The sequence below is a fragment of the Branchiostoma lanceolatum genome, chromosome 4 (genome assembly GCF_035083965.1).
Source record: "Branchiostoma lanceolatum isolate klBraLanc5 chromosome 4, klBraLanc5.hap2, whole genome shotgun sequence".
NCBI classification, from domain to species: Eukaryota; Metazoa; Chordata; class Leptocardii; order Amphioxiformes; family Branchiostomatidae; genus Branchiostoma; species Branchiostoma lanceolatum.
The window spans coordinates 18,739,952-18,763,761 of NC_089725.1; the positions used below are offsets into that span (position 1 = coordinate 18,739,952).

At 40.7% G+C, this 23,810-nt stretch overlaps 4 protein-coding genes across 8 annotated transcripts; 2 read left to right on the top strand and 2 right to left on the bottom strand.

Annotated features, from left to right (window-relative positions):
• Positions 1 to 310: 310 nt before the first annotated feature.
• Positions 311 to 3,802, bottom strand: LOC136433112 (mitochondrial amidoxime-reducing component 1-like). The gene is made up of 7 exons (XM_066424935.1): positions 3,417 to 3,802; positions 2,768 to 2,941; positions 2,342 to 2,513; positions 1,941 to 2,081; positions 1,650 to 1,711; positions 1,434 to 1,505; positions 311 to 1,021 (listed from the first exon to the last, which is right to left on the bottom strand). Exons 1-7 carry the CDS (start codon positions 3,659 to 3,661, stop codon positions 892 to 894), a joined length of 996 nt encoding a protein of 331 aa, XP_066281032.1. The 5' UTR covers positions 3,662 to 3,802; the 3' UTR covers positions 311 to 891.
• A 177-nt stretch (positions 3,803 to 3,979) lies between these two features.
• LOC136433111 (probable inactive tRNA-specific adenosine deaminase-like protein 3) lies at positions 3,980 to 8,088 on the top strand. 2 transcript variants are annotated; one of them, XM_066424934.1, is made up of 9 exons: positions 3,980 to 4,086; positions 4,354 to 4,434; positions 5,108 to 5,162; positions 5,523 to 5,599; positions 5,731 to 5,935; positions 6,165 to 6,276; positions 6,575 to 6,731; positions 7,073 to 7,310; positions 7,623 to 8,088. In XM_066424934.1, exons 1-9 carry the CDS (start codon positions 4,014 to 4,016, stop codon positions 7,792 to 7,794), a joined length of 1,170 nt encoding a protein of 389 aa, XP_066281031.1. In that variant the 5' UTR covers positions 3,980 to 4,013; the 3' UTR covers positions 7,795 to 8,088. The 2 variants fall into 2 exon arrangements, with proteins under 2 accessions (XP_066281031.1, XP_066281030.1); XM_066424933.1 differs by having other exon boundaries at positions 3,981 to 4,086; positions 4,351 to 4,434.
• A 69-nt stretch (positions 8,089 to 8,157) lies between these two features.
• Positions 8,158 to 11,116, bottom strand: LOC136433110 (microfibril-associated glycoprotein 4-like). Its single transcript, XM_066424932.1, has 6 exons — positions 10,787 to 11,116; positions 9,981 to 10,236; positions 9,267 to 9,412; positions 9,026 to 9,122; positions 8,771 to 8,935; positions 8,158 to 8,421 (listed from the first exon to the last, which is right to left on the bottom strand). The coding sequence occupies exons 1-6, from the start codon at positions 11,087 to 11,089 to the stop codon at positions 8,174 to 8,176; spliced, it is 1,215 nt and encodes a 404-aa protein (XP_066281029.1). The 5' UTR covers positions 11,090 to 11,116; the 3' UTR covers positions 8,158 to 8,173.
• A 1,748-nt stretch (positions 11,117 to 12,864) lies between these two features.
• Positions 12,865 to 23,517, top strand: LOC136433114 (galectin-4-like). Of its 4 annotated transcripts, XM_066424936.1 has the most exons (11): positions 12,868 to 13,050; positions 14,989 to 15,077; positions 16,000 to 16,038; positions 16,437 to 16,647; positions 17,063 to 17,182; positions 17,440 to 17,493; positions 20,256 to 20,432; positions 21,115 to 21,206; positions 21,699 to 21,876; positions 22,023 to 22,178; positions 22,819 to 23,517. In XM_066424936.1, exons 1-10 carry the CDS (start codon positions 13,003 to 13,005, stop codon positions 22,170 to 22,172), a joined length of 1,158 nt encoding a protein of 385 aa, XP_066281033.1. In that variant the 5' UTR covers positions 12,868 to 13,002; the 3' UTR covers positions 22,173 to 22,178; positions 22,819 to 23,517. The 4 variants fall into 4 exon arrangements, with proteins under 4 accessions (XP_066281034.1, XP_066281036.1, XP_066281033.1 ...); XM_066424937.1 differs by lacking the exon at positions 16,000 to 16,038 and having other exon boundaries at positions 12,865 to 13,050; XM_066424938.1 differs by lacking the exon at positions 20,256 to 20,432 and having other exon boundaries at positions 12,870 to 13,050.
• Positions 23,518 to 23,810: the final 293 nt, after the last annotated feature.

The following is a 23,810-nucleotide window of genomic DNA, read 5'->3' on the forward strand; positions in this document are numbered from 1 at the left end:
TTTGTCTTTATCAAAATATTATTACAACAAAGAAGATTACTAGACATATCAGAGGCACTAATTTAATAGTTACCCGATCCTCAGCCATGACTACATGATAATGTAATGTAGTTTGGGGATAAGATCTGCTGGGAACATGTTTGATAGATTTATACTTTGTCCTTGTAGAATAGAGGCATGTTTAACCCTTCTAATGCCGTGGGCCTGTTTAACGGCCAATGGCAATTGACCCTGACGTTGGGAAGATTGTAGCTATGTTGTCAGGTAATCTAAATCTACCATAACAACAAACGAAATAAAATCCTCATAATCATTGTTGCACTAATTTTATTACACTTACATCTCTACATGTAAAACTAGTAAAATATATCCTTGAGTCTACTTTTGGCAAATTAAAAAAAAAGCTAGCTATAAAATATTACAAGATTGTATAGATCTTACTTGAAGTGCTAAATGTGAAATATACTACCGGTATAGTTAATAACAATTAGAAGACAGACAGGTAGATGTTATGACAAGAAGTACAACAATGTGGCTCATGAACTTCATACTAACATCCCTGAGATTGCCACCAGACACAGTTTCAAACTGGGACAGAAAAGCAGACAGTACACTGTCATATGAACGTCAGTAGACACACCTGCACAAGAAGTGCTTGAGTTTGTTACACTGGAATGTAATAAATATACAGCCTAAAAAGGATAACATTGTAAAAACTTAAGTGTACTGAGAACAGACCTCATAGAGGAAGAAAAACTCTGTAAAGAAATTCCAGGAGCTTAGGAATCTAGCTGGAATGAAGAGATTTGAATCGCCTGAAGGATTGCAGATGTTTCTTACAATGACAGCTGCAGACCATAGTGCAGCAGCAGCGGCACTATATGGCTTGTCTTAGTTGTATGAGGCAAACACAGTGTCCCCCACATGGATGGTCCCTTCCTCCTCTGTCACCAGGTTGGTTCCAAACAGTGGACTGTCACCTATAAGCTTCCTGAATTTGCTGTCTGTGGTTTGACGATACCTGCAGGTAGAATGTGCAAAAATTGAATGAAAAGCTATTTCATTTCATCAGTGATGTTACTGCACTTCACCTTCCAGGTCCAAAGAAATTAAGTAAATGTACCATCAATAGAACTTCAGATGCTCCATGAATCTGCAGATTTGATCAAAGTGCTGTGAAACTGATCCATCTTGAATACAGCAATAATTTATAGAACGTCCATTGCAATACATGTATATGCTTACCAGTGGTGGTGGCAAATCTGGCAATGCTCTATAACAACGAAATCTGAGGTCATATCAGAAAAAGTTGGCACTTTTCAGCCATTGAACTTCATACCTTGTCAAAAATACATTGGACAGACATTTAAGATGGTGCATGTACACATTCTCTTTAAAATGATGGATACAACAAAGCCAGAAGCATCTCATACTTCCTGAGTGTTTTAAGAGGCTCTGCTCCCATCCTGACTCCTGTTTCTGGATCAACAGTCGTGAGGACACACCTGTAAGAGCAGCAATTGCGTACACTGGTAAAACAACTGTTCTTTACATGCCAGTACAAGAACAAATCAGGTAAAAAATGTCAGACCAAAGAAATAAGTCAAACAAAATTATGGTTGCCAAGCATGTTAAATATTCATCAGTACCTGGTACATGGTTTAAGTGCTCTGAACTCAGCCTCTCCTATCTTCACAAATTTCCAAGAATCCTGAAAGAAGAGTTTAGTGGTTACTAGCAGCAGCTCTGATTTTCTACATTATGCTGATTTGGTTACAGAGTTATATTTCCATACATACAAAAATACATGCCAGAAGTTATCTGGTTACAGTAGTAGAGGTTGTACAGGTCAGCGTTAGGAAGGCGACCAGACCATACAAAAATGTATCTCTTAGATTTTCCCTTGGACTTCAGTTAAAGGAAACAAAGTAAGCCGTTACCTCAGCATGAGACGCACACCCAGACACCATGATGTTGGGTCGGAAGTTCCTGCTTGTGACCGGCTGTTCTAACTTGGCATTCAGATTAGCCAAGGATGCCTCTGATATCATCAAGTACTGACCTAGGTCTTGGAACCCCACCTGCAGCAATATAAAACATAACACTTTTCCTATCAAGTCCGTCAATCAAAACGAGCAAACAGGCCAAAATCAGAAATGTCCATCAAATCATGCGGCAATGTTTCAGGAGTTGCAATATATGTTGAAACTGGGATCTAAGTTGGCTTGCATATACTGGTTTATACAGATGTCTCTGGTTTACTTCTAAGCTTCATAGCTAAGGAAATTGTAGATCAAACAAGTTCCTCCACAACATTCATTCATTTCTGAAGTTTACAGACCTCCTCCCCATGCTTTGCCAGATTTCCGTAGACTTCATCTTCTTCCAGCTGCCTCTTCCTGAGGTGGTCAGCACAGTAGCACAGCCTGCAGTTTGGTTTCTTCAGGTAGGTGGAGCACCAGTCTGCAGCCTCATCACCACAGTCAAAGGCCTCACCTTTTTGTCCCCATAGCCTGAAAAGGTAATGAACATATACTGATCTAATCTAACTTCAATTTACTCAATAGATAAAATCAAGACGCCGATGAAAGCCAATGTTCAGGTCATTCTGGTCCAACCTTCTGATTCAAAAGTAGGATTGCTAATCACTGGACCATCACACGCTACCAAACCACCTGTTAGTTTGTATGTTAGAAACAAAAGTAGATAACTGCTGTGCAAAAATCACAGACTATAACATAAGATTATTTGTCCCTACAATTGTTACCTTGCATTGATGACTGCCCCCTCCGCCATGCCAACAGGCACCTTCAGTGTGGGCATGCCTGGTGCGTCCAGACACAACTGACCATCAGGATCCAGCCTGGACGTCACCAGGACCAGCCTCCGCTCCTTCCTGGCTGTGACGAACTCATTCTTCTCATCTATTATCATCCATTGCCTGGTGATGGATGAATAGAAGTTTTCAGAAAAAGACATTATGAATTAGATTTTCTAGAGATGTCATGCCTTACCCATCCTGGTATGATGCAAAACAGTGAATGAACGAATGAATGAATAAATGGATGAACAATAACATCCCAAATACTACAGAATTTGTACTACAGGAGCACTTAAGGAGGATCACATTTTGCTTTTTCAGACTTTTACTTTACTTTTACTTTCAATTTCTCTTTCACTTCCTAGGAGGAACCATCAAGTTATATAATGATTAATTTAAGAATTCTAGAGAGATTCCTGGATCTGAATTCAGTTTTATTTTCTCAATCTTAACACAGAGCTTACGAGAAATGATTTTTAAAAATCCACCAATAAATATTCAGCAAACTTGTTTGCAAAATAACCAAATTATCATCAACCAACAAACGAGCAGAACATTTTAGTTTAAATTTTTACGCTGTTAACGTTACTAGTACCTATCCCTGACACCGTCATGCCTCAGTCCGATCCTTGTGGAGTCAGCCTGCTGTAGATCCCAGCCCCGCCCAGACTTCAGCGGGTACAGGAAGATCTGGGTCACCTTCCCGACTTCTACGTAACTCCCCTGTCTTGTTTTGGCCTTCTTCCCTCTTTCCCTCATGAAAAAGAGGGCAGTGGCTATGGCTACAGCTGTGGCTGAGCCAAGAAGGACGGCAAGCTTTATGTTTGGCTCCCAACTCATAACGTTAAGTTGACGAAACTATATAACACTCAAGGCCTACAGGTTGACAAGAAACTTGACCGTAACGTCAACAACACCGCTAAAACTGCAACACGTTGTTGGCGTTGACAGGGGCTCAATGGATTATGTGTCGAATCAACCATTTGATAAAGGGGTTATGGTTAGAGATATGAGTATTTGCAGAACTTAATGTTACATTCATCCGTACGTTAAGTCAGATTTATATAGTATATCAGTACTTTTTGTTTTGTATCGTTTGTGTAAAGCCACCAGATATACATTTGTATCTTTATATATGAGATTTGTGAAGACGACAACCCCCTTCTTAAAAGTAGACTAGACGAACGGCAATATGGCGGCGCCCACGAGTGATCTGGGACCGTGCAAAAAGAAAATGAAAAGTGTTGACGACACCAGTATTGCCCGTCAGTGATTTTCTCACACAGTTATAGCGGTTTACCTCAGCGATAGTTTGCTTTAATACTTTTTGCCGCTTAACTTTATTTACAGTTGTTGGAGCAAGATTATGGCCCTGTCCATATGTGGGGAGGGGGGCAGGTTAACTGAAATTTACATTGAAAATTATCTAACGTTAAATGTGCAACATAAACAGTACTTTATGTCAGATTTATTATTATGCCTCTCTAGGACCTACACTGCGCTAGCTGATCCTTTGTTTTAAACCCCAGCAGCGTCCACATCATCCCCAGGTGTGACCATCCCCCACCCTGTACCTGTCCTCTCACAAGACATCCTGGCTCCAGTTCCACTTAGTAGGTCCATCACATTAACTATTGGTTAAGAGGCTCTTAATTGACATCATACTCATAGTATACCTGTTATTCGGATCTCGCAGAGACCTATTATTAAACCAGCAGCATGTTTAGAGACGTACACTGTAATCCAACATGGCACAAATGATGTCAAATTGTATTGCTTCCTTCCTTCCTTTTGTTTTGTCATGTATTGTTTATGATGGCGATTGTGTCAGTTGTACAATTTGTACAACTGTGTCTAACCTTGATGCCGTAAAAGCTATGTACAATATTACGTATTTGTAGATGTATCGGGTACTCAAGTTTGACTCTAGAATTGAATTTTGCTGTTGATTTCTAACCTCCATTAACCTTAATCCGCCGGGTTACATAAATTCGCCACTTTGAAAAACAGTAGATTTGAGAGATCTCTAGTGCAGCATCCCACAGGTATGCACAGTTTAGATATACAAGAGTGTATCATACTATGGGACGTTGGTTTGGAGAACTGTTTGGATGTATATTTTCATGGTGGCAGAATTATGTACCCTGGCGGAATTATGTTAGTAGACGTTACAATTTGGGAAATTCCAGTTTTATTTTCAAAAACAGCTGAAGCAATAACTTGTTACTACCTTTTACCGAAGACGCAGGCACGTGTAATTTTACATCCTCCTCTTTACAATTACAGTCAATGTGTATGTTGCTCCAGTCTTGGACAAGAAGCAAACATCCCGTCTTATAAAGTAGGTACCACTTAGTGTATCAATACTGTTAAACTGATAACCGTCCTTCTGTGTAATGCACCGGTACCGGCTCTGCTGTGAAACAGTGATACAGAACTGTCTTTTCTAATTCACTGAAGTAAAAGATGTGAAAAGAATTGACCAGAATTACAGTAAAGGGCTCTCAAGACATAACTCCACGGTCTCCACCTAATCCAAATTATGTGCTGATATCTTACTATAGTTTAGGGAAGCCCAAGGAATTGTAAGTTAAGGGTGACCTTGGTCAAATAACATTTTGTATTTTGGAAATTACGTACAGTCTCATGCCTTCTCTCCCATCAGACAAATGACCAATGTTTTTCTCCCCCACACTGACAGGGAAGTTTCATCAAAGTTTCCTCTACCAGATCTACTTCATCTCAAACGTGTCAAGAGCCAAAAGTCAGGAAACAAAGGTAGAAAACAACTCACAATATCTGTATGATATTCTGTTATTTTATGCAGACCCTCTTTGGAATGTTTGCTATAAAAATACCTTGGCATTGGCCTTGTTTTAAATACTTTTTACCATGTACTATCTTACCAGAAACAACAATACAAATACTTCTCTGCAAGGCTCCTTCAGAAGATGGCAGGAGTGCAGACTCGGGGGACCCCACGGAAAATGGTTTCCACTTTGATGGGCTGGGAAAGCCATTCCTCACCAAAGTTGCAGTTCGGCCTGCCATCACCAGGAGGCAGTATGAACACTGTGCACAGTACTGGCCTACTGCATTCCATGAAGATAAGGCGTAAGTATGAATGCACAATTTTATTGAATACTTGACAGGACAACCACAGATTGCTCTATTTTATGCAGCGGGGTACATTGATGAAAGTTAGACATACAAGTGATAAGATGCACAATGCAACTTCTTTTACAAAAAATGTTTACTCATGAGGAGTACATTGAAAGATACATTAAGTGGTTGATTTTCGAGAAAATGTACAGATCTGAACTGTAACCCATTGTTTGTTCAGTTTGGAGAGAAGATTGAAAGGAGACTTCTTTACTTCTGAGGAGCTCCAGTCCATCCAGAAGTACATGCAGAGGGCACTACAGGCAGCACAACATGCAAAACACACAGGCATGGTGGGTAGGGAGCTTGTCGTCCTCAATCAAGTCTATGACAATGCACCAGCAACACAAATACATTTGTTTGCCTGTATAACAGATACATGTATGCAGCTCGAGTGTTTTTTGTCCAAGGGTAGTCAAAAGGTTGATTGAAAGCCACCCAACTTTATGTCCAAAAGGTGTGATATGACGGTAAAGTCAAGCACTTATTAATAAGTCCCAAGAACCTTTGGAGATTCTGGAAGTAAACATTGTGTAGTCGTGTACAGACATTATCACAGGTGCTTGAAGATGACACAATGTTGCTGTGTAGGAGCCTGTTGGTGCTGTGGTGGTGGACCCAGTGGTAGATGAGGTCATTGGTGTGGGTCATGACCTGAGGCATGCTGGGAACCCCCTGCATCATGCTGTCATGGTTGCCGTGGATACAGTTGCATCTAGTCAGGGGGGAGGTTACTGGGACCACAGTGGTGAGTCTGGGAGCCCAGCTTTCTCATGATGATGGACTTAGTCCATTCTATTTGATGACACCCTCTCTTTGTGTGTACACATGTAATTTGTATCTCTGTTTCTTTTCTCTGTTTCAATTGAAAGCGGCCTGCATGCCGATTTGAGCTTCTCATGAATAAACAAAGGTTCAAACAAACAAACAAACACATTGTGCTTTTCTATGGTTTACTTATATTTCATTTCAGTTGTAATAATAAAACAATGTGACGCCAGGGGCACATAGATGATTTTTTGAGCCTGGACTACCAACAATGACAAATAATTGGAACAAATGAAGCATTTTTCACCACTTATTTTTCAGGGCCAGGACTTTATTGGAAAGAAGAGCAATCAGAATCCAGCAATGATGAGACCAAAGATGTAGCGGATGACAGTTCATCTAAAAGAACAGAACCTGAAACAGCTGAAAAAGATATCCACATAAAAGATTTTGATAAAAGAACTTGTGATATTTCTGGAAAAACAGAAGAGCAACCCAATGATGGACCATACCTGTGTACTGGATATGACTTGTATGTGACCAGGGAGCCATGTATCATGTAAGTGTTTTTGTGAGTGATAACTGAAATTAAAAGCATTAATTTCTGTAGTCTTAATGGAACTTTCCTCTATGTTTTAGATGCTGAAAAGGAACAAGGATGCTTCAGGGAGAGGTACAGAATTGAGGTTTAGCCCAGCAGCAATTTCAAAGCTTCCAGATTTGAACCAACACCACAAATGTTCCCAAATTTGTGAAAGAAAGCATTGATGATATAAAAAGAATCAGATGATATGGACATACAGCCTTCACAATAAGTACTGCTATACACTATTTGTACACAATAAGAATTGCCAATGTCTTTTTGTTGCAGGTGTGCGATGGCCCTGGTTCACTCCAGGATCAGAAGAGTGTTTTATGGAGCTCCACATCCCAGTGGTGCATTGGGCACAAGATACTCTCTGCACACCCAGCCTAACATCAACCACCGCTACGAAGTTTTCAAACACGTCATGTTAGAAGAATGTAGCACTTTAGAGACTTGACTGTTGATTTTAAGCAAATGATGAAGTATTTTTATTTTTCACATCTTTATATAAGACTGTGTATGGATAGTTAAGTGCCAATAGATATGCATGTGTATAATCTTTATACATGTATTCAGTTGAGCATGACTGTTTTACTTTGCTTTACCTCATCTGTTATTCCTCTGACATTAACTTCTTTGCGCTAGGTGTGCATCCATGCACAAAGTGCATATTGACTAAGGCAGAAATTAACTTGAAGGTCTAAGGGCTCTGTAAAGCCATTACAATCAATAAACCTTTATAGATTTTTAATGATGTGTCATGGTATATCACAGTCTGCAAACAGGCTTGTCAGTACTACAGTTTGGCCATTAACTTTCATACAGACAGGGTGAATTTAGCGAGGCCTGATCTTCATCTCAGTGTGTTTAAGGGAGTAGTTGTTCCCTTTCCATGTTCCCCAATTAACACCATCTGCATAGGATTGATGGGCTCCAGCATGGTACAGGCCGTTCAAGTTGGCAGCATGACAGCTAGTGTACCACCAGGCTCCCTTATAGGTCTGGGCACAACTGCCACCACCAGTGTCATTGTCTCTATCCTTGGTTGAGAAGTACATGGAGGTATGCCGTGTCAAGGCATCTCCTGAAATAACACATCCTCTTGTTAAGACCACAGGTTATACTAACTTGCAAACTTACTTGCTATTTCAGTGTACTGCTGTAACAATACTGCCTTTTATGTCATGCATAGAGAAGACTATTTTGTTATGCCACTTTAATGAACAAGTAGCCAAAGGATCCAGAGTGCAATTTTACAGTCACTTAATACTGCTTTTCGCCTTCTGTCTGCTGAGGGTACATTCATGCACAAAAGTTTAATTGACTACAAGAATTAGCAGGGAGAGCGTTAATACACAGCAAGATTATCTCAAATGGGTCATTGGCATGATGCAGTACTCAAGGGCAATGTTAGGTGTTGTTATACACCGTACCTGCAGTTCCTGAGTATCCCCCTACAATCAGTCTGTACATGTGTCCTTCATCCTCTACCCTGAAGGTGCTGTATTTGTCATAGGCGGAGTTTCCCTCAAAGTCCTCTAGGTCGACCCTTAGTTCATATCCTCCCTGTGCTGTCAGGTGATGCAGGTTGTCATTGCCTAATGTGATGGGAGGTATTAGAATTGTCATATTTAAAAATCTTGTTTAGAAAAGACTAATTTGCATGAAGAAGAAAATTTGACACCTACCCAGCCAGAACTCTCCCCTCAGGTCTCCAAACCCTGTCTTGTATGCCTGCCAGTCCAGGTAGAAATCCACTGAACCATCCTGCCGCCTCTGGAAGACCTAAAAAAAGATACAGAAACATGCCTATGGATGTATGTAAATTAAATCTTTCACGATTGAAAGCAGAAAGGCTTTGAAGTGAAATGAGATAAAGGAGAATGATGTTTTCCACATGATACCAAAGTTCAGATTTAATTTAATTACCGTCCATCCTCCTCCATCGGTGTCCATGTCACAGTAGACATGGATGGGGCTGATACCTCCCCCTGCAGGATAGATCATGTAGACTCCGCTCGTGTCATGTCCGCTGTTGAGAAGTTCCTGGCAGGTCCGAGGGCCAGTTACCTTGTCTGTGGACAGGATGTTAGAGGAAGATGTAATGAATACCACAGTCAAGACACCACCTTCTCTTGACTTTCAGTGATGGCATACATAATATGTCTTCCTTGTTCATCTCTCATACTTAATGATGCTGCTAAACCACTACAATACGAAATGTAACAGTTGCAATACATATTGGTATGCTACTATACATTTACATAATATGATGTCATGTATTATGTATGTTGATTATGTATAATGATAATGTATGTACAAAGCACTATGATAATAGGTAATAGCTGTCTGTAGTAACCTGGTATGTATCCTTGTTTTAGCTAAAGTAGGGATGGAGACATGTAGACACCTGGTTAGGTAACAACCTGGTGCAGGCAGCCACCTCCAGCCACAAGCCAATTTGAACAGTCCATGTTTACATACATGCGTTATATACTTACAACTGCAGGGTGTTTCCAGGTACAGCACCCAGCAGATAAGGATGATTATACATAATGGTCTGCCACATAGTGTTATTCTCCAGTTCTGGACTGTGTAAGGAACTGATAAGCTCAAGCCATTGCTCATTACTTGATTCATTACCTTCAAGTTGCTGTAAGGCTGTCGCTTGTTGTTGGTTTGTGGTTTCCTGTTGCTGAATAAGGGTGGCCTGTTGCTGGTTGGTGGCTTCCAGTTGCTGCAGGCTGGTGGCTTGTTGCTGAATCAGGGTGGCCTGTTGCTGCAGAGTTCCCTCCAGTTGCTGTAAAGCTGCAGCCTGCTGCTGGATGATGCCATCCTGGCTGTTGACTGTCACCCGAAGAGTCTCAACTGTTGCTTTCAGGTCAGCTTCTGCCTGAAACTGTTCAAACAGTCTTTTTTTTAGTCAGGGTGTGGAGAACTTGTTTGAGATTAAGAAACTTTTGGCCAAGAGTTGGAAAAGCATTGACACCACAAAGAAAATACATCAATGTATAAAATGTATTCAAGGAAGTCACAGTTCTTGTCACTGCCAAGCTAGGATGGATGAGGCTGCTAGCATGCTGTTTAATCAAGTTAAAGTTAACCCGCACCAGATGGTGCGTAGGGCGGTGCCTATGTCTGTTTCAGTAGCCCTCGGGCCACACAACTTTGTGCAATCACTACAACGGGGCTAGTCCATTGGTAGTGGTGTCTGTTTAACTACCATAGTCTTTACCAAATGTTGAGTTCTAAGCAGAGAAAGCAGTATATACCAATCTTAAAGTCTTTGGTATGACTCGCCCGGGGATCAAACTAACGACCTACTGTATGTAAGGCAAACATCGTATTGAATGCCTGTGTAGTGAAAACATCAAAAGCTGTTACGCAATATTGACAAAATTATTTTTTCCAGTTGTTCCATCAGCATTCAAAATTGGAACGTTACTCACCTCAGCCACCTCCTGTTGAGCCAGTTGCTGCAGCTGTCCATCGAGGCTGTCTGTCCTATTCTTCAGCTGTTCCAGCTGTCCCTCCAGGCTGTCCTGTGTACTCAGGTACAGCAGGAGATGGTCCAGAGCTGGACAGGATGCTGTGGGCTGGGAAGGACAGTACACAGCGCACTGACCCATGACTTCGAATTCATTGTCCCCTATTGCCGTCTCATGCTGAACAATCTCGGGGAGGTTCCTTACATTTGCTGCACCTCCTTGTTGCAGCAATGTGAGGAGAGTCAGAATCACCGACCGTTCCATGTTTTTCTTTGTCACAAATGGGCGGTGTGGATGTTTTATATATGGCACAATGTTGACTGGAGAACTGCCACTGTTGTCCACTGCGCTGCGCTGCATTGTTGAGTGGTGGTGCATCATATCAGGATGCACAGAGAGCAAAGTTTGTTGTTTGCTAGCCTGGAAGAGGTTTTAATTGTTGTTTGGTATTGACAAATGGCCCAGTTTCCTTATCCGAAGGTATGTTGGCCCTGACGGTCCTTGGTTGGCCAGAAGAATGATTCTCATGCCACGCGCAGACTTCGATACCAAATGAATAGGTTACAAATGTAAATTTAAAAATTTTCAGATCTTTCTGAGAACTCTAATAAACATTGTTTTAGCCACAGTGTAAACCGTGCATGGACGATGTAAAATCATCTCCACAACGGACACCAAATCCGCACACTCAAAATACAACAGTTTTCAGACAACCGATAATGGTAAAAGTTTTGTGACTTCTGTTTTGGAGACTGAAATTTGCCGCGACGTCTTACTATAGAAACTTTGATATCTTTTAAGCTTCAAATGCTACGCTCTGTCCAGCAATCACCTCGTATTTTCATAGTTTGGAGTTAGGACATACCTCTTCTAATATTCTTCACGCAAAAGTACGCTGAGAATCGGCAACTGTCGCTTCTGAGTGCCGCAGTGTTCAGCGCAAAGCGCTAAAAAATTACGCCTAGCCTGTGAAGCTTTGATCATTCAGTTTATGTGGAACGTTACTTTAAGCCGACCACCTGTCCAATACACCGCTTTTGCTTGATCCCCCGGGTGATTGCCTTGGGTAGGTTTGACTGTATATTACAAGATTGAAGGTTGTGTTACATGGGTTTAGTGTCGCACACACCTTTTAGGCTTTACAAAAGGACTGCATGTTTCAGCTTAGAATAATATGTGATATTCAATATAGGCCTCGGCGAGGCCCGTTCCCGTTACTGGTATAGTACGAGTATGGTATAGTAACGTTACTAATGACCACGTTCTACCAGTGGTCACACACTGTTACTGGTGACCATATGCTGCACAGAGCCGCGGGGAAGAAAGCGGTGACTTTGAATAGATACTGATTCAACCAAGGAGGTTCCTTGATACGTCGATGAAGATTAGACATCCAGGTAATAAGATACGCCAAAAAAAGCAGTTACTCAAACAATTGGATATGATTTTGGAAACGGTCAGACGTTTCAAGTAGCATCCACTACTTTTCGACAGTGACTGTGAGCAAGATCACGAACTATGCATTGATATGCAAATAAAGAGAAGACAAATTTTTAGATATCTAAAAATTTCCTTGATTCAACCAAGGAGGCCAGATTCAACCAAGGACCTAGCCTGGAATCCATTCTATTTAGCTTCCGTCCGCTACCCTAGCTCCGCTGCGCTACCCAAGCTAATAAGGCTGGACTCCAGGCTAGATTCAAGATCATTCAACTTACCTACAGGTACAAAATGCAACAGCTTCATCTAAGTTTGACTAAGAAGTACTCATCATATAAAATGGCGAATAGATCTGTAGAAAAAGAAACCTTCAGTTTAAGTCCAACAGATATAAGCGTGTACGTCTTGTTGTCTATCGGTCGTAGACTAGCTTTTTTTCACGCAACGTGACCTACGTGTGGGAGAAATATGTTTCTCCATCATATCTCGCTAGATAGCGCTGCTACTTTGTTACAAAGAAGCTGAACTCCGCGGAGCCGCTGCAGGTAAACCCGTCCCTTCTCCAGGGTTCAGTGACCACGCCCCCGTCTTGACTCAGCTGCTCGTGACTTCCGCTTCACCCCGAAAGTCTGCAGAATTCAGAAGAGGTAGTTTCGCATCGCGGCTGTGTGTGGAACGTCTGTCTCAGTGCCTTCTAGAGTTCTTCTCCTCGCCCTGTAGACCCAGAACTTCTCAAGATGGCGTACCCAGGTTTTGGAGGAATGCAGACACCGGTTATGAATCCGGTAGGTTAGTTTTGTTAACTAGGCCAAGCCCCAGCTGGTATGCCATCAAGGTACTAAACAGAACAATTTTGCATATATATTATAACGGGCCACTTTGAATTGGTATTCTTCTTTGATCCATGATAACGTCATGGCCAGTTTAGGTTGGCTTAATTGGCACATGTCTAACGTTATATTTGTTGTTGTCCTTGTTTAACAATTTACATGTAACGTTATATCGCTAGACATGGTCTCTTGGTGCTGGGTTTATACGCGTTTACGTTTGGTTCAGTTTAAGTAATATGAGTCAATTGTCTCTAGTAACTAGATATTTAGTTAACGTTACATGTTGAAGGCTGCAGAACCATTATGACAAATTTATTTTAATTTCGTCACATTGATGCAATACGAGCAATTACCTCCACTACAAATTGGCAATGCTTGCAGTTCAATATTGATTACCTGAGTAGAATATCAGAAACGGAACCATAATATGGTGCAGGCTTAAGAGAGATCCACAAAGTTTGCATGTTATGCAATGTTAATCTTCATTTTGAAAACATGTTTCAGTTTCAAAGGAAGCTGCTAGAGGGATTGTACCAACATTAACATTAAAGATCTGTTCTTCCTTTGTAAATGGTACATGCAAGCTCTCTGGGAAATTGTAGAAGTTCCCTTTATGTCCCTGACCTATCTAACAATTTCACACCCGATCATTTACTCACACATGCACTAACCAACAGTTGCCTGCCTTAAAAATGATCTCCTTGCCTTGGTAAAGGTAACCAAAAAGTTAGTCTGTCCATTGAGTTAACATTACCATGTGAGTGGGCGTAACGGGCACACAAATTACACGTGGCCTTACATTACAAGGCCACCAAGCAATGTGTTGCCAGGTTTGGATTGGTATCTGTAAACATTCACACCCAGTTTGTTTGCCGATGAATACTATAAAGGGTAAGAATTTTGAAACATACAACTTCAGCATTACCATGTTAGAGTTCCACATTTCTGATTTAAACGTCAGCAGCTTTAAGCTTAGCAGCTTTAAGCTTTTGGACTTTCAAAGTCCTAGTCCTGGACCTGGACTTTAGCCCTATGTTGACATAATGCAACATCTTTATTTGAAGTAGCAAAGTTAACATTTATTCAGGTAATTGAAGGTATGGTGCAAATATGGGGCTGAAATTTGCGCCAGTGGGCCATTGGCCTGTAGTGCCTCCTGTCCTATGGACACCGAAATAAAGACCATGGTCCAATAGGACTGTAGAATTTGCACCAAGAGAGAATGTTACACATGTAGTGTTACATGCAGGGGGACATGTGACAATGAGCTGAAACTTGCTGACACAGTGGAGTCTCATAGTGCAATGCTGTGTCACATGCAACCCTAGGATGGAAAACCAGGTTGAAGGTGTACTTCAACCAAGGACTTAATACAGGGATCAGAACAATCCGGCCCTTTACCAACTCGGCCCAACACCCTGGTCAACTCGGTCAGGGTTAAGGTAAGGGTTAGGGTGTTGGGCCAAGTTGACCAGCGTGTTAGACCGAGTTGGTCTTATTAGCCATGGGTCAAGTTGGTAAAGGGCATCTTTAAATACATCCCTTTATACCATGATTCTTACGGGTAAATTAAAGGGATATACAGCAATCAAGTTAAGTACACTGATTAGCTTGTATCAGGGAGAAGATTTATAGAATTGGAAACTCTATAGTTGATAAGTACTGTGCCTTGGCTGAACACTTAACCCAGTATTTGCCCCGCATGTACAACAAGTCTAACAAGTGTAGACCTACAGGTCAGTGGTAATAATGTCCAGGCTCTGTGAGTTGATTTGTTTGTTACTCAGGTTATTGTTGCATAATAAAAAATCATCCTCCGAGTTGGAGGTGAAAATGAATCGCATACAACAACCATCAACAATGCTAACTGTACAATTCTATGGTCGTATCCAGGGTATCCCGTACATCGGAGAGATCCAGGGAGGAGTGCAGCCTGGGAAGATGATCACTATCCAGGGGTTTGTGATCCCTGGAGCCGACAGGTGGGCACTAGGGTTGTGGTGTGGGATGGTTAGGATGCTACAGAATAGTGGACAAGACAATAGTATCCTAGCTGTATCATCCTTTGAGATCCCATGTCTGTATCTTTTTTCTCTGTCTCGTCCTCCCATTTTGTTAGTTTGTAAGATGATGTCATTCATTACTCAACTTTTGTCCAATTTGTTTTCAATCCTTCTTACATGTCTATTGTCTTAGACACCACTTCGCCCTCAAGATATGCATAACTTTTAGCCAGTGTGTTTTGCTACTCCTTTTATTTGACATCTTGCTCTTTTTTCCCCATGTTACACCTTGTTCTGTTCTGTTTCCCTTTGTTCCCCTGTTATGACTTTGCCAGCACGTAAGTTAACTCTGTTTCACTGAACAGGTACAGTGCATGAGATGTGTTTACTCCACTGACTACTTATAGAGAAAGTCTTAATTTTCAATTGTCATTCATAAATAATTTTCGAAATATTTTTGCATGTATGTCTGTACCATGATATGAATTTCAAATTAGAAATTCAAATGCCTACATTTATGTTATTTTGGTGTAAAGTTCAGGTCTTTTCTTTTTCTGCTTAATCATTTAAAGTCATTCTATTCTGTAATTCAGAGGAAACAATTTTTCTGTTTCATTATGTGTCCTTTACTACTTTGACTTGTTTTGAAATGTAAGTCAACTGCATGCATTCCGGCAGAAATGTAGAGGGTGCAGAAACTGTCACTCCCATTGTTCATTTTTGATATGGCAAATTATTGATTAGTCAGAAACTAATATGGAAAAGGTTAGTTGCTTCCATGTCAGAGTCATTTGTTAGTGTAGCTATCAATTTCTGTTTGTTTCACAAGTCATGATTTATGCATGTTTTCTTTACATACCAATTGTACATTAAGTACATGTATCATTTTGTACTCCCATAGAAAATCTGGGTGGTTTGGTACAACTTATGAAGAGTGTAGGTATGATATGTGACGTGTCACACAGTTTTGGTGGTAAGCTGCTGGTGGTGGTGAAAATGGATCTTTCAATCTAATTAGACATGCCTTTTGAATATCTGACTTTTATGGGTGCTCTTAAAATCCAGGGGTCTCCATTTTACTGAATATCTACATATAATATGTTCCTTTTTTGCCACACATTTAAAGCTTGACTAATTGCAGCCTGCTATATATCAAGGAGGTTAAACTCAATTTAACCTCCTTGTATATATGTATGTCCACGTACCCTTTATCATAGGATTATCGGGTGCCATACTATGTACAAATAATTGGTAATAATCAATAAAATGAGGAATTTATTATCTGAAGATGACTTTATTTCTGTCTGATTGCCCTTGATGTCTGTTTTCCTATGGCAGGTTCCATGTCAACCTGCAGTGTGGGGCCAGCACCCAGCCACGTGCCGACATCGCCATGCACTTCAACCCGCGCGTGATGGCGGGCGTCGTGGTGCGGAACTGCCTGCAGAACCAGGCCTGGGGTGCTGAGGAGAAGCAGCACGGACCCTTCCCCTTCGCCATGGGGCAGAAATTTGAGATGATCATCCTCACCGAGCCAGACAAGTTCAAGGTAGCCACTCAAGGGCGTACAAACTAACACTGTGCTTATAGAGTGTGACTTAGAAAAAAGTTGTTTGCATTGTTTCCAAAGGGAAGCGTACCGTCTATTTTTTCGAATTCCATGCCTTCAATGAAGGAACAAACATTCAAATCTGATCTGCCCAACTGTGTCTACCGTACAGTGAGATGAAAAACTTTCCTATAAAACTTAAAAAGCATACTAGAGCTGTTAAATGGAAACAGTTTGCTGGAGCCCATGGGGCTTTACAAATAAAACAGGACTAGGATAAGGTTCAGATTGAATAATTTCATACAGAAAAATATATAGAACTAACACTGAAAAATGATCTATTCAGAAGAGGGTAGTGAAACCAATGCAGTAGTATTATGGTGCCTGTTCCTCATTCTTCACTACTGCTATGCAGGTTGCAGTGAATGGCCAGCACTTCCTCGAGTTCCGCCACCGTATCCCGTACCAGCGGGTCAACACTCTGGCCATCGATGGGAAGGTTCAGATCCAGGCCATCCGCTTTGACTCAGGCATGGTAAGAACCCAATGCATTGATTTAGTAGATTCACTTAAGTTAGTTTTTGGCAATGCCTCATAAAGGAGGAGGCATTTTGTGGAATATAACAATCATATTCTTGTTTTGATATATGGCCTTTTACTGTATCAAATATATAAAATATGTCCTGTATGTGACATTTGAATTTTCTATTGTAACGTTTGACACATTCTAGGTAAAAAGTCACCTGTAGTGTCAATAGAATCAAATCTAAACCTGAAATGTGTTGTTCCTAGCCGGGGCCAGGTGCCCCCCAGGCCCAGAGGGGTCCAGGACCAGTCTTCAACCCTGTAAGTACATGACTTGTGCAATACCGCCTGTTTAAGTACATGTAACCTACCTTTTAGCTTTCAATGTTCTGTTGCTCTCCTAGCCGCTACAACTTATTCCATATTGGAGATTTTATCTTCAGAATGTAAAACATTCCAACTATGAGTCATAATGAATGTGAGAGTGCAGTTGGCTGTATTGTTTGTGTTGTGGCTGCATCAAATGTGACTTATAGCATGCTGATACCATTTTGAAAAGAGATAACAGTTCAAAGAAATTCATTTGCGAGCCAAAAACAACCCTCAATTAATGACCTTGAGGTTGACTGTGAAGTCTTGTGTTTTTCTGTCTTGGCACTTGTGGCCTCTGGTAACTGTTCATAGTCTAGAAAATGCAATCAATAATAAGACTACAAATTAATGTATGTCTCTTAATGTCTGGGAATGTGCAGTTTCATCATGAACAAGTGCATGGCCTGTAGTTGTACATATAAGATTTAAGAAGACTGTTACATATCTCATTTGATAATTTTTAGAAAGTTTGCTTGAAATTGGTGAAAATGTATATGGTTGTGTTTTGTTTTGTTTTGTGTGACACTGGTTGTTGAATTGTCCTGTGATTTGACGATGGATGTGTATGCCATACAAACGTGTGAAGCATTTTGGTTAGTCAGCATTAGAACCGTGCATGGCAATGTTCATCACACCTTCAGCATGGACCATTTTAGTTTTTCATCCTACATCCACCCATCTATGGTGAGTTTTGTTTGTTTGTTTACATTTACCTTTGAGTTATTCAAAAGAAATCATTGCACCTGTAGAGATAGCATACATCATAATGATTATAATTTTGAGTCTTGAAGTCAACGTTTTAAACCATTTTGCATTTTTGTCATAGATAGAAATAATACTATATGCTGCATGAAGTTTTTTATGTTCAGGACCAATTTTGAATATATATGTGGCCTACATCATGCCGTTGTTTTGAAAGTTGTTCGTCAGAAATATGATTGTAATTTAACAACTGTTTGCTGTCAACAACTGTTTTTCATACACTCATATTGTGCTTGTCTGACATTTACTTCCAGGATGACCCAGCGTATGCACCCCCAATGTTTGGTGGTGACTACCCCCCTCCAGTAGGCGATTACCCCCCTCCAGTTGGTGACTACCCCCCTCCTGTGGGAGATGAAAGATACCCCCCTCCAGTCTAGCTACTTCAAAAAATAAGTTGTGTCCACAAGACACAGAAGTGTTAAACTTTGCTTCTGTGGGGCTTTAGATTTTCAGTCTTTGAGTACATGTAGTTTGTAGTCACTGAGAACTAAGCATAGGATTTTGTCATAATCATTGATTCTTAGTTATCAGTTGTGTTATCTGTTTTAATCAGGTATTTTGTGCCTGCATTTTAGCCCTGTTGATGCTGAGAGCATGCTATGAATATGGCATTTGCCCTAATCACTCAGTAAAGCTACTGGTAGTTGTACAGCATGAAGGCGTAGTAAAACACTTGTGAAAGCTAAGCAGGAGGTGCCACTTTATTTGGAGCATACATATATTATTTTATACTTTTGTACTGGTGTGACATTCAATTTGTGGTATCTCAGCCAGACAGTTTTCTGAAATCAAGAAAGCATGTACAAGCAGGAAAGGCCTTAATGCGTCAATAGAAGAACTTGCTGCTGTAGTATTAGACTAAGTATAAATCAAGACCAAAGAATGAACTTGCTATTGAAAAGAAGAAAACATAGATTCAGGGCCATGGTACATTTCTACCTCCTGATTTGTTCTGCCCATGAAAATGTACTGTCAGGCATGATACTTAATTCAGCTGTTACAACTAGACAGAATAATGAGTAGTGCTAAGATGACGTAGGAATGGTACATTGTGTGAACTTCACATATTGAGATCTTGTTTGAGCCTATATCCACATTTCAGCTTATTTCAGCATCCTTTGAAGAATTTAGTCATCATGGACTGTCACAACCACTGTTTGTCATGTTAGATGTAATGTATAAAATGTCAAATAAAGCACTATTATTGTACAACATGTATTGTTAACACCTGAAGTGTGTTCCATTGAATCATTTTTGTACAAAAACATGGTTCAATTCAGGTAATAGTTCAACAGAAACATTTTAGAATACTGGCTTTTGAAAGTAGGTTGGGTTTCTTGACGATATACCTAGCCATTTGAAATATGTGCATTATTTTGATTTTCGATTCCTTTTTATCTGTTCATTTTGTTCGCTGGTAAAAAGGATTCCTAATTTATAGTTATGAATAAATAAATTGTTGTTCAATTATGCACCAAGATGAGTATCTTGATCCAGGAATTAGTCAAATGATGTTTTAATTTTGATTTTTCATCATATACAAGACCCTAGTACTTGGGAGATCCACTACTTATTATGAAAATAGAAATTTCTGCTGAAAATATAACAAGGAAAGATCCCCATCTGGGGAAAGATGGATGAAGCCATGCTGCATTTGGGGAGGTTGGGTTCGTAGAGTGTTGTTCCTTCACCACAGTGTAAAATTAGGAGAGCAACTTTTTGTAAGGGTGTAGGACATGCTGGATTAAGGAAAGAACAATGATGTTGTGGTGCTGGCATGATTGCTTTTTGAAAGAATTATGAAGTAAATGTACTAAAATAAGATATGTGTTGGTTTCATACATATCAGTGGTCCATGATTGATTACAGGAAATCATCTCTCCTGTCCCTTTGATTCCTTCCTTGATTGGTGGTGATTAACTGTTGTAATCAATTGATCTTCACAGTTTCCGCAAGTTCCAGGCAGTTTAGCAGCCCCCCCTGGTCCAATGGCACCCCCTGGTCCAATGGCATCCCCTGGTCCAATGGCACCCCCTAGGCCAATGGCACCCCCCAGGCCTATGGCACCCCCCGGGCCAATGATGCCCCCAGGTGCACACCCCAGCAGCGGACCCCAGGCCTTGGTTTGTGACCAGCAGTATTAGTGTTGTGTGGGTAGAGTAGAAAGTTAGAGTCTATGGGGTTAGAGGATGCTGGAGACTTTCTAGAGTTTAGGCTGCATGTCAGAATAGAATAGAATGGCTTATCACATGATTAGCATGCCCACTAACTCTTCTCTTGGAATCTTCCCTATGACAATCAAAAAAGGTGGCTGTCACAGCAGGTCAGTGTGCCTGAAGTTTGTGTCTACATTTAGGACATAGCTCAGGCATCATGCAAAAGCTCTCATTTGGTGGCCATAGGGTTCTCAAAGAGCAGCAGTTATGATAGTAATAGATGGGAGTATATATAGCACCTCATGTGTTGTGTCTGCTGCTTCTGTATTGCATGTGGTTGTTGTAGAGTTTGAGCTCCATGGACCATGGTTACTTGAAGTCAAGGTTTTGGCCTTGGGTTACTGTCAGTCCAGAATTTTAAGACAACCAAGATAGCAGCAGAAAGCGTGACTAACAACACTGCACCATCTCTCTCTCAATACACAAATATTAGAGAAACAATTACTTAGACTGGCATGCACTGGAAAATGGTTGTGGATCACTTTTCTTTCTCATCACTTAACTCTGTTCTTCTACTGACTACTTGCACCTCCCATGTTTAAGTAGTGTATGTCCTTGCTTGTACGGATGTGTGATGTTTGTGTTTCAGCAAGTGCCGTACATCGGTTCCATCGCTGGAGGGATGTACCCTGGCAGGATGGTGGTCATCAATGGTACAGTCCACCCTGGCATGCCTGATAGGTGGGTCCATTCCGACATGAACAAGATTTAGATAGATACTAGACTTGATATCATCAACCCAAAATTGAGGTTTCCCTTGATGTAATAATTTTCTGTTTGAGGGTAAACAGAATTTAGCAGATACTTGGCGTTGGGCAGAATAAATTGATTTAGGTATTGCCAGGAAAAAATGAACATGCATGCAACCTGTTAACAAAGTAAGTGAGGAACTCACTTAATAATTGGATAATTTTTGGTGATAATTGTAAATTCAATGACATTTTTCCTGCCAGAAACTTGAATTACACCTGATGATTTGAAACCAAGGTTTCTAGCATACTTTTGCCTACTAGAGAACCAGCTGTTGTAGGTTTAAAAGGGTTTGAAAGTAGCTTTCACATATGATATAAATGCTACTACCTAATGTCTACTTCTGTTGAAATATTTCCTGTAGACCTGCTCGGCAATGTATGTGAAAGGGTCTTTAATCAATTGAACACCCCCCCCCCCCAGGTTCCACTTCAACCTGCAGTGTGGTGCCAGTACCTCTCCGCGTGCTGACATCGCCCTGCAGTTCAACCCCAGGTTCGCTGCCCGCGCTGTTGTCCGCAACTCCCTCGTGAACAACGGGTGGGGCGGAGAGGAGAAGGACACGCCCTACTTCCCCTTCATGCCGGGGCAGCCGTTTGAGGTAAGCTGGGTTATTGTGTAAAATTATAAATATTATACCTGATTCTTGACTTAGCATCTTTGTGATCAGCCTGTTTTTGACCAACTACAGTTCCTATCCTTCTCTTCAGTCCATAATGAAATTTTTTATGTACATTCCTCTTCCAGTTGATGGTGCTGTGTCAGCAGGACAGCTTCAAGGTTGCTGTGAATGGCCAGCACTTCACCGAGTTCCGCCACCGCATCCAGCCCCTGACCCGTGTGGACACGCTGGTCGTGGAAGGGAAGGTCAGCCTGCAGCAGATCCGCTTCACATAAGAAGTGGTGAGTACAAATAAAAGAACTACCTTACCACAATCTGCAGTGGACTCTACACCAGGGATTTCTCTAGCCCCAGCTTTTATCGTTCAGCTCAGCAAACCTATGCTCCCTCCTGACAGGACTTGACCTAGCCTGTGTCTACACAATCTCTCTCTGGCTGGGGTTAATGACCCCCTGCCCATCTGTCTGGCCGGCCGCTAGGAGCATGATTTAGTCAGGCTAAACCTGACCTAATATTGATCTTTCTTGTATAGGATGTGCCAAGTGGCCGTACTTTTTGTCTGTCTAGCAGCTAGATTCTCATGGTCAAATGACAGAATGCTGGTTGCTGCTCTACATGCGACATAGTTTCTCCTTAAAGGGGAAGTCAACTCCAGAGGAGAGTGTTCTGGTTCTACAGGTATTTTTCTGAATCCAAAAACATAATTGTTTTGGCATTGAACTTGGATTAGGCAGCAGTTGCATTCTAAAGCATCAATATTCTGATAATTGACCATTTTTACTCACATATAGACAAACTGCTAGTTAATTTTGCTACAGGGACAGGAAAACTGGCAATATTGCAAGAGTGAAATGTCTTTCTTTGTGTGACTATTTTGTCACATGTCAATGACTATCTTGCCATATTCATCTCTTCACACAGGTGTGCACTACACAGGTACAGCACTTGTCTCGGTGGATATCAGGGTTCTACTGGCTAGAGATGGCTACACCTCAAATCAGATGCAGGCCTAGGATGATGAGCAGTGAAAAGTAAATCATCAATGGCACTAATTCTCATGGTTTTAAAAGTCACTGCAGTGTGTGTGTAGGAGACAGTGTATTGGATCAGTAGAACTTTAGTTGGCTAAGGTGATTCATGTTTAGATCAAACACATATTCAAAGTAACAGAAGGAAGATAATAGGATTTTATCATATGATGCTCATTGTAATGAATTTATTATATTGACCAGGAAAACAGGCCAGCATAGGAATGCAAATTCTTACATATACTTTTTATTCAACAAAGCCACAGTAGGACATTGGAAAGGTTTCGTAGATTTGATGATTTTCTGTAAGAGATGGAAATCTTGTGCCAAATATGCTGTCATGTTAGTACATGTTATTTGTGCACAGAATGGGGAGATTGCTATGTGAGATTAGCATACTGAAATTCTAAAGGCGATTTTCTACATGTTTCTCACTGCACAAATATATCAAAGCATGATTATATATTTCACCAAATATATATTTTCTATTGTGAGATAAGCTGGCTTTCAAAGTATATAATGAAGAATATTAGATTTATCAGTGGTTTATTCACTCCACAATAATTATTAAAGGGACCAATGATAATCTGTATTATTGTTTGTGTTGCCTGTCTTACTCCATTTATGAAGTAGGCTCAACTACTATGGTGTCAAATTAGATAACATTAATTCGAAAAAGTATACAAAAAAAGTCATGTCTTGGTCAGATTTGTCACAGATGTTCTTTGTTTTTTCCACAACAGAAAGATGACAAGGAGAAAAAGTTACATCACCAAGTACAAATTCTTAAAAAAAGCAAATACAAACAACATCACAAAGGTTACATCTCCACATTAAAATCTCTACACATTAATCAGTAAAAATCCTACTGAAATGTAACGTTAC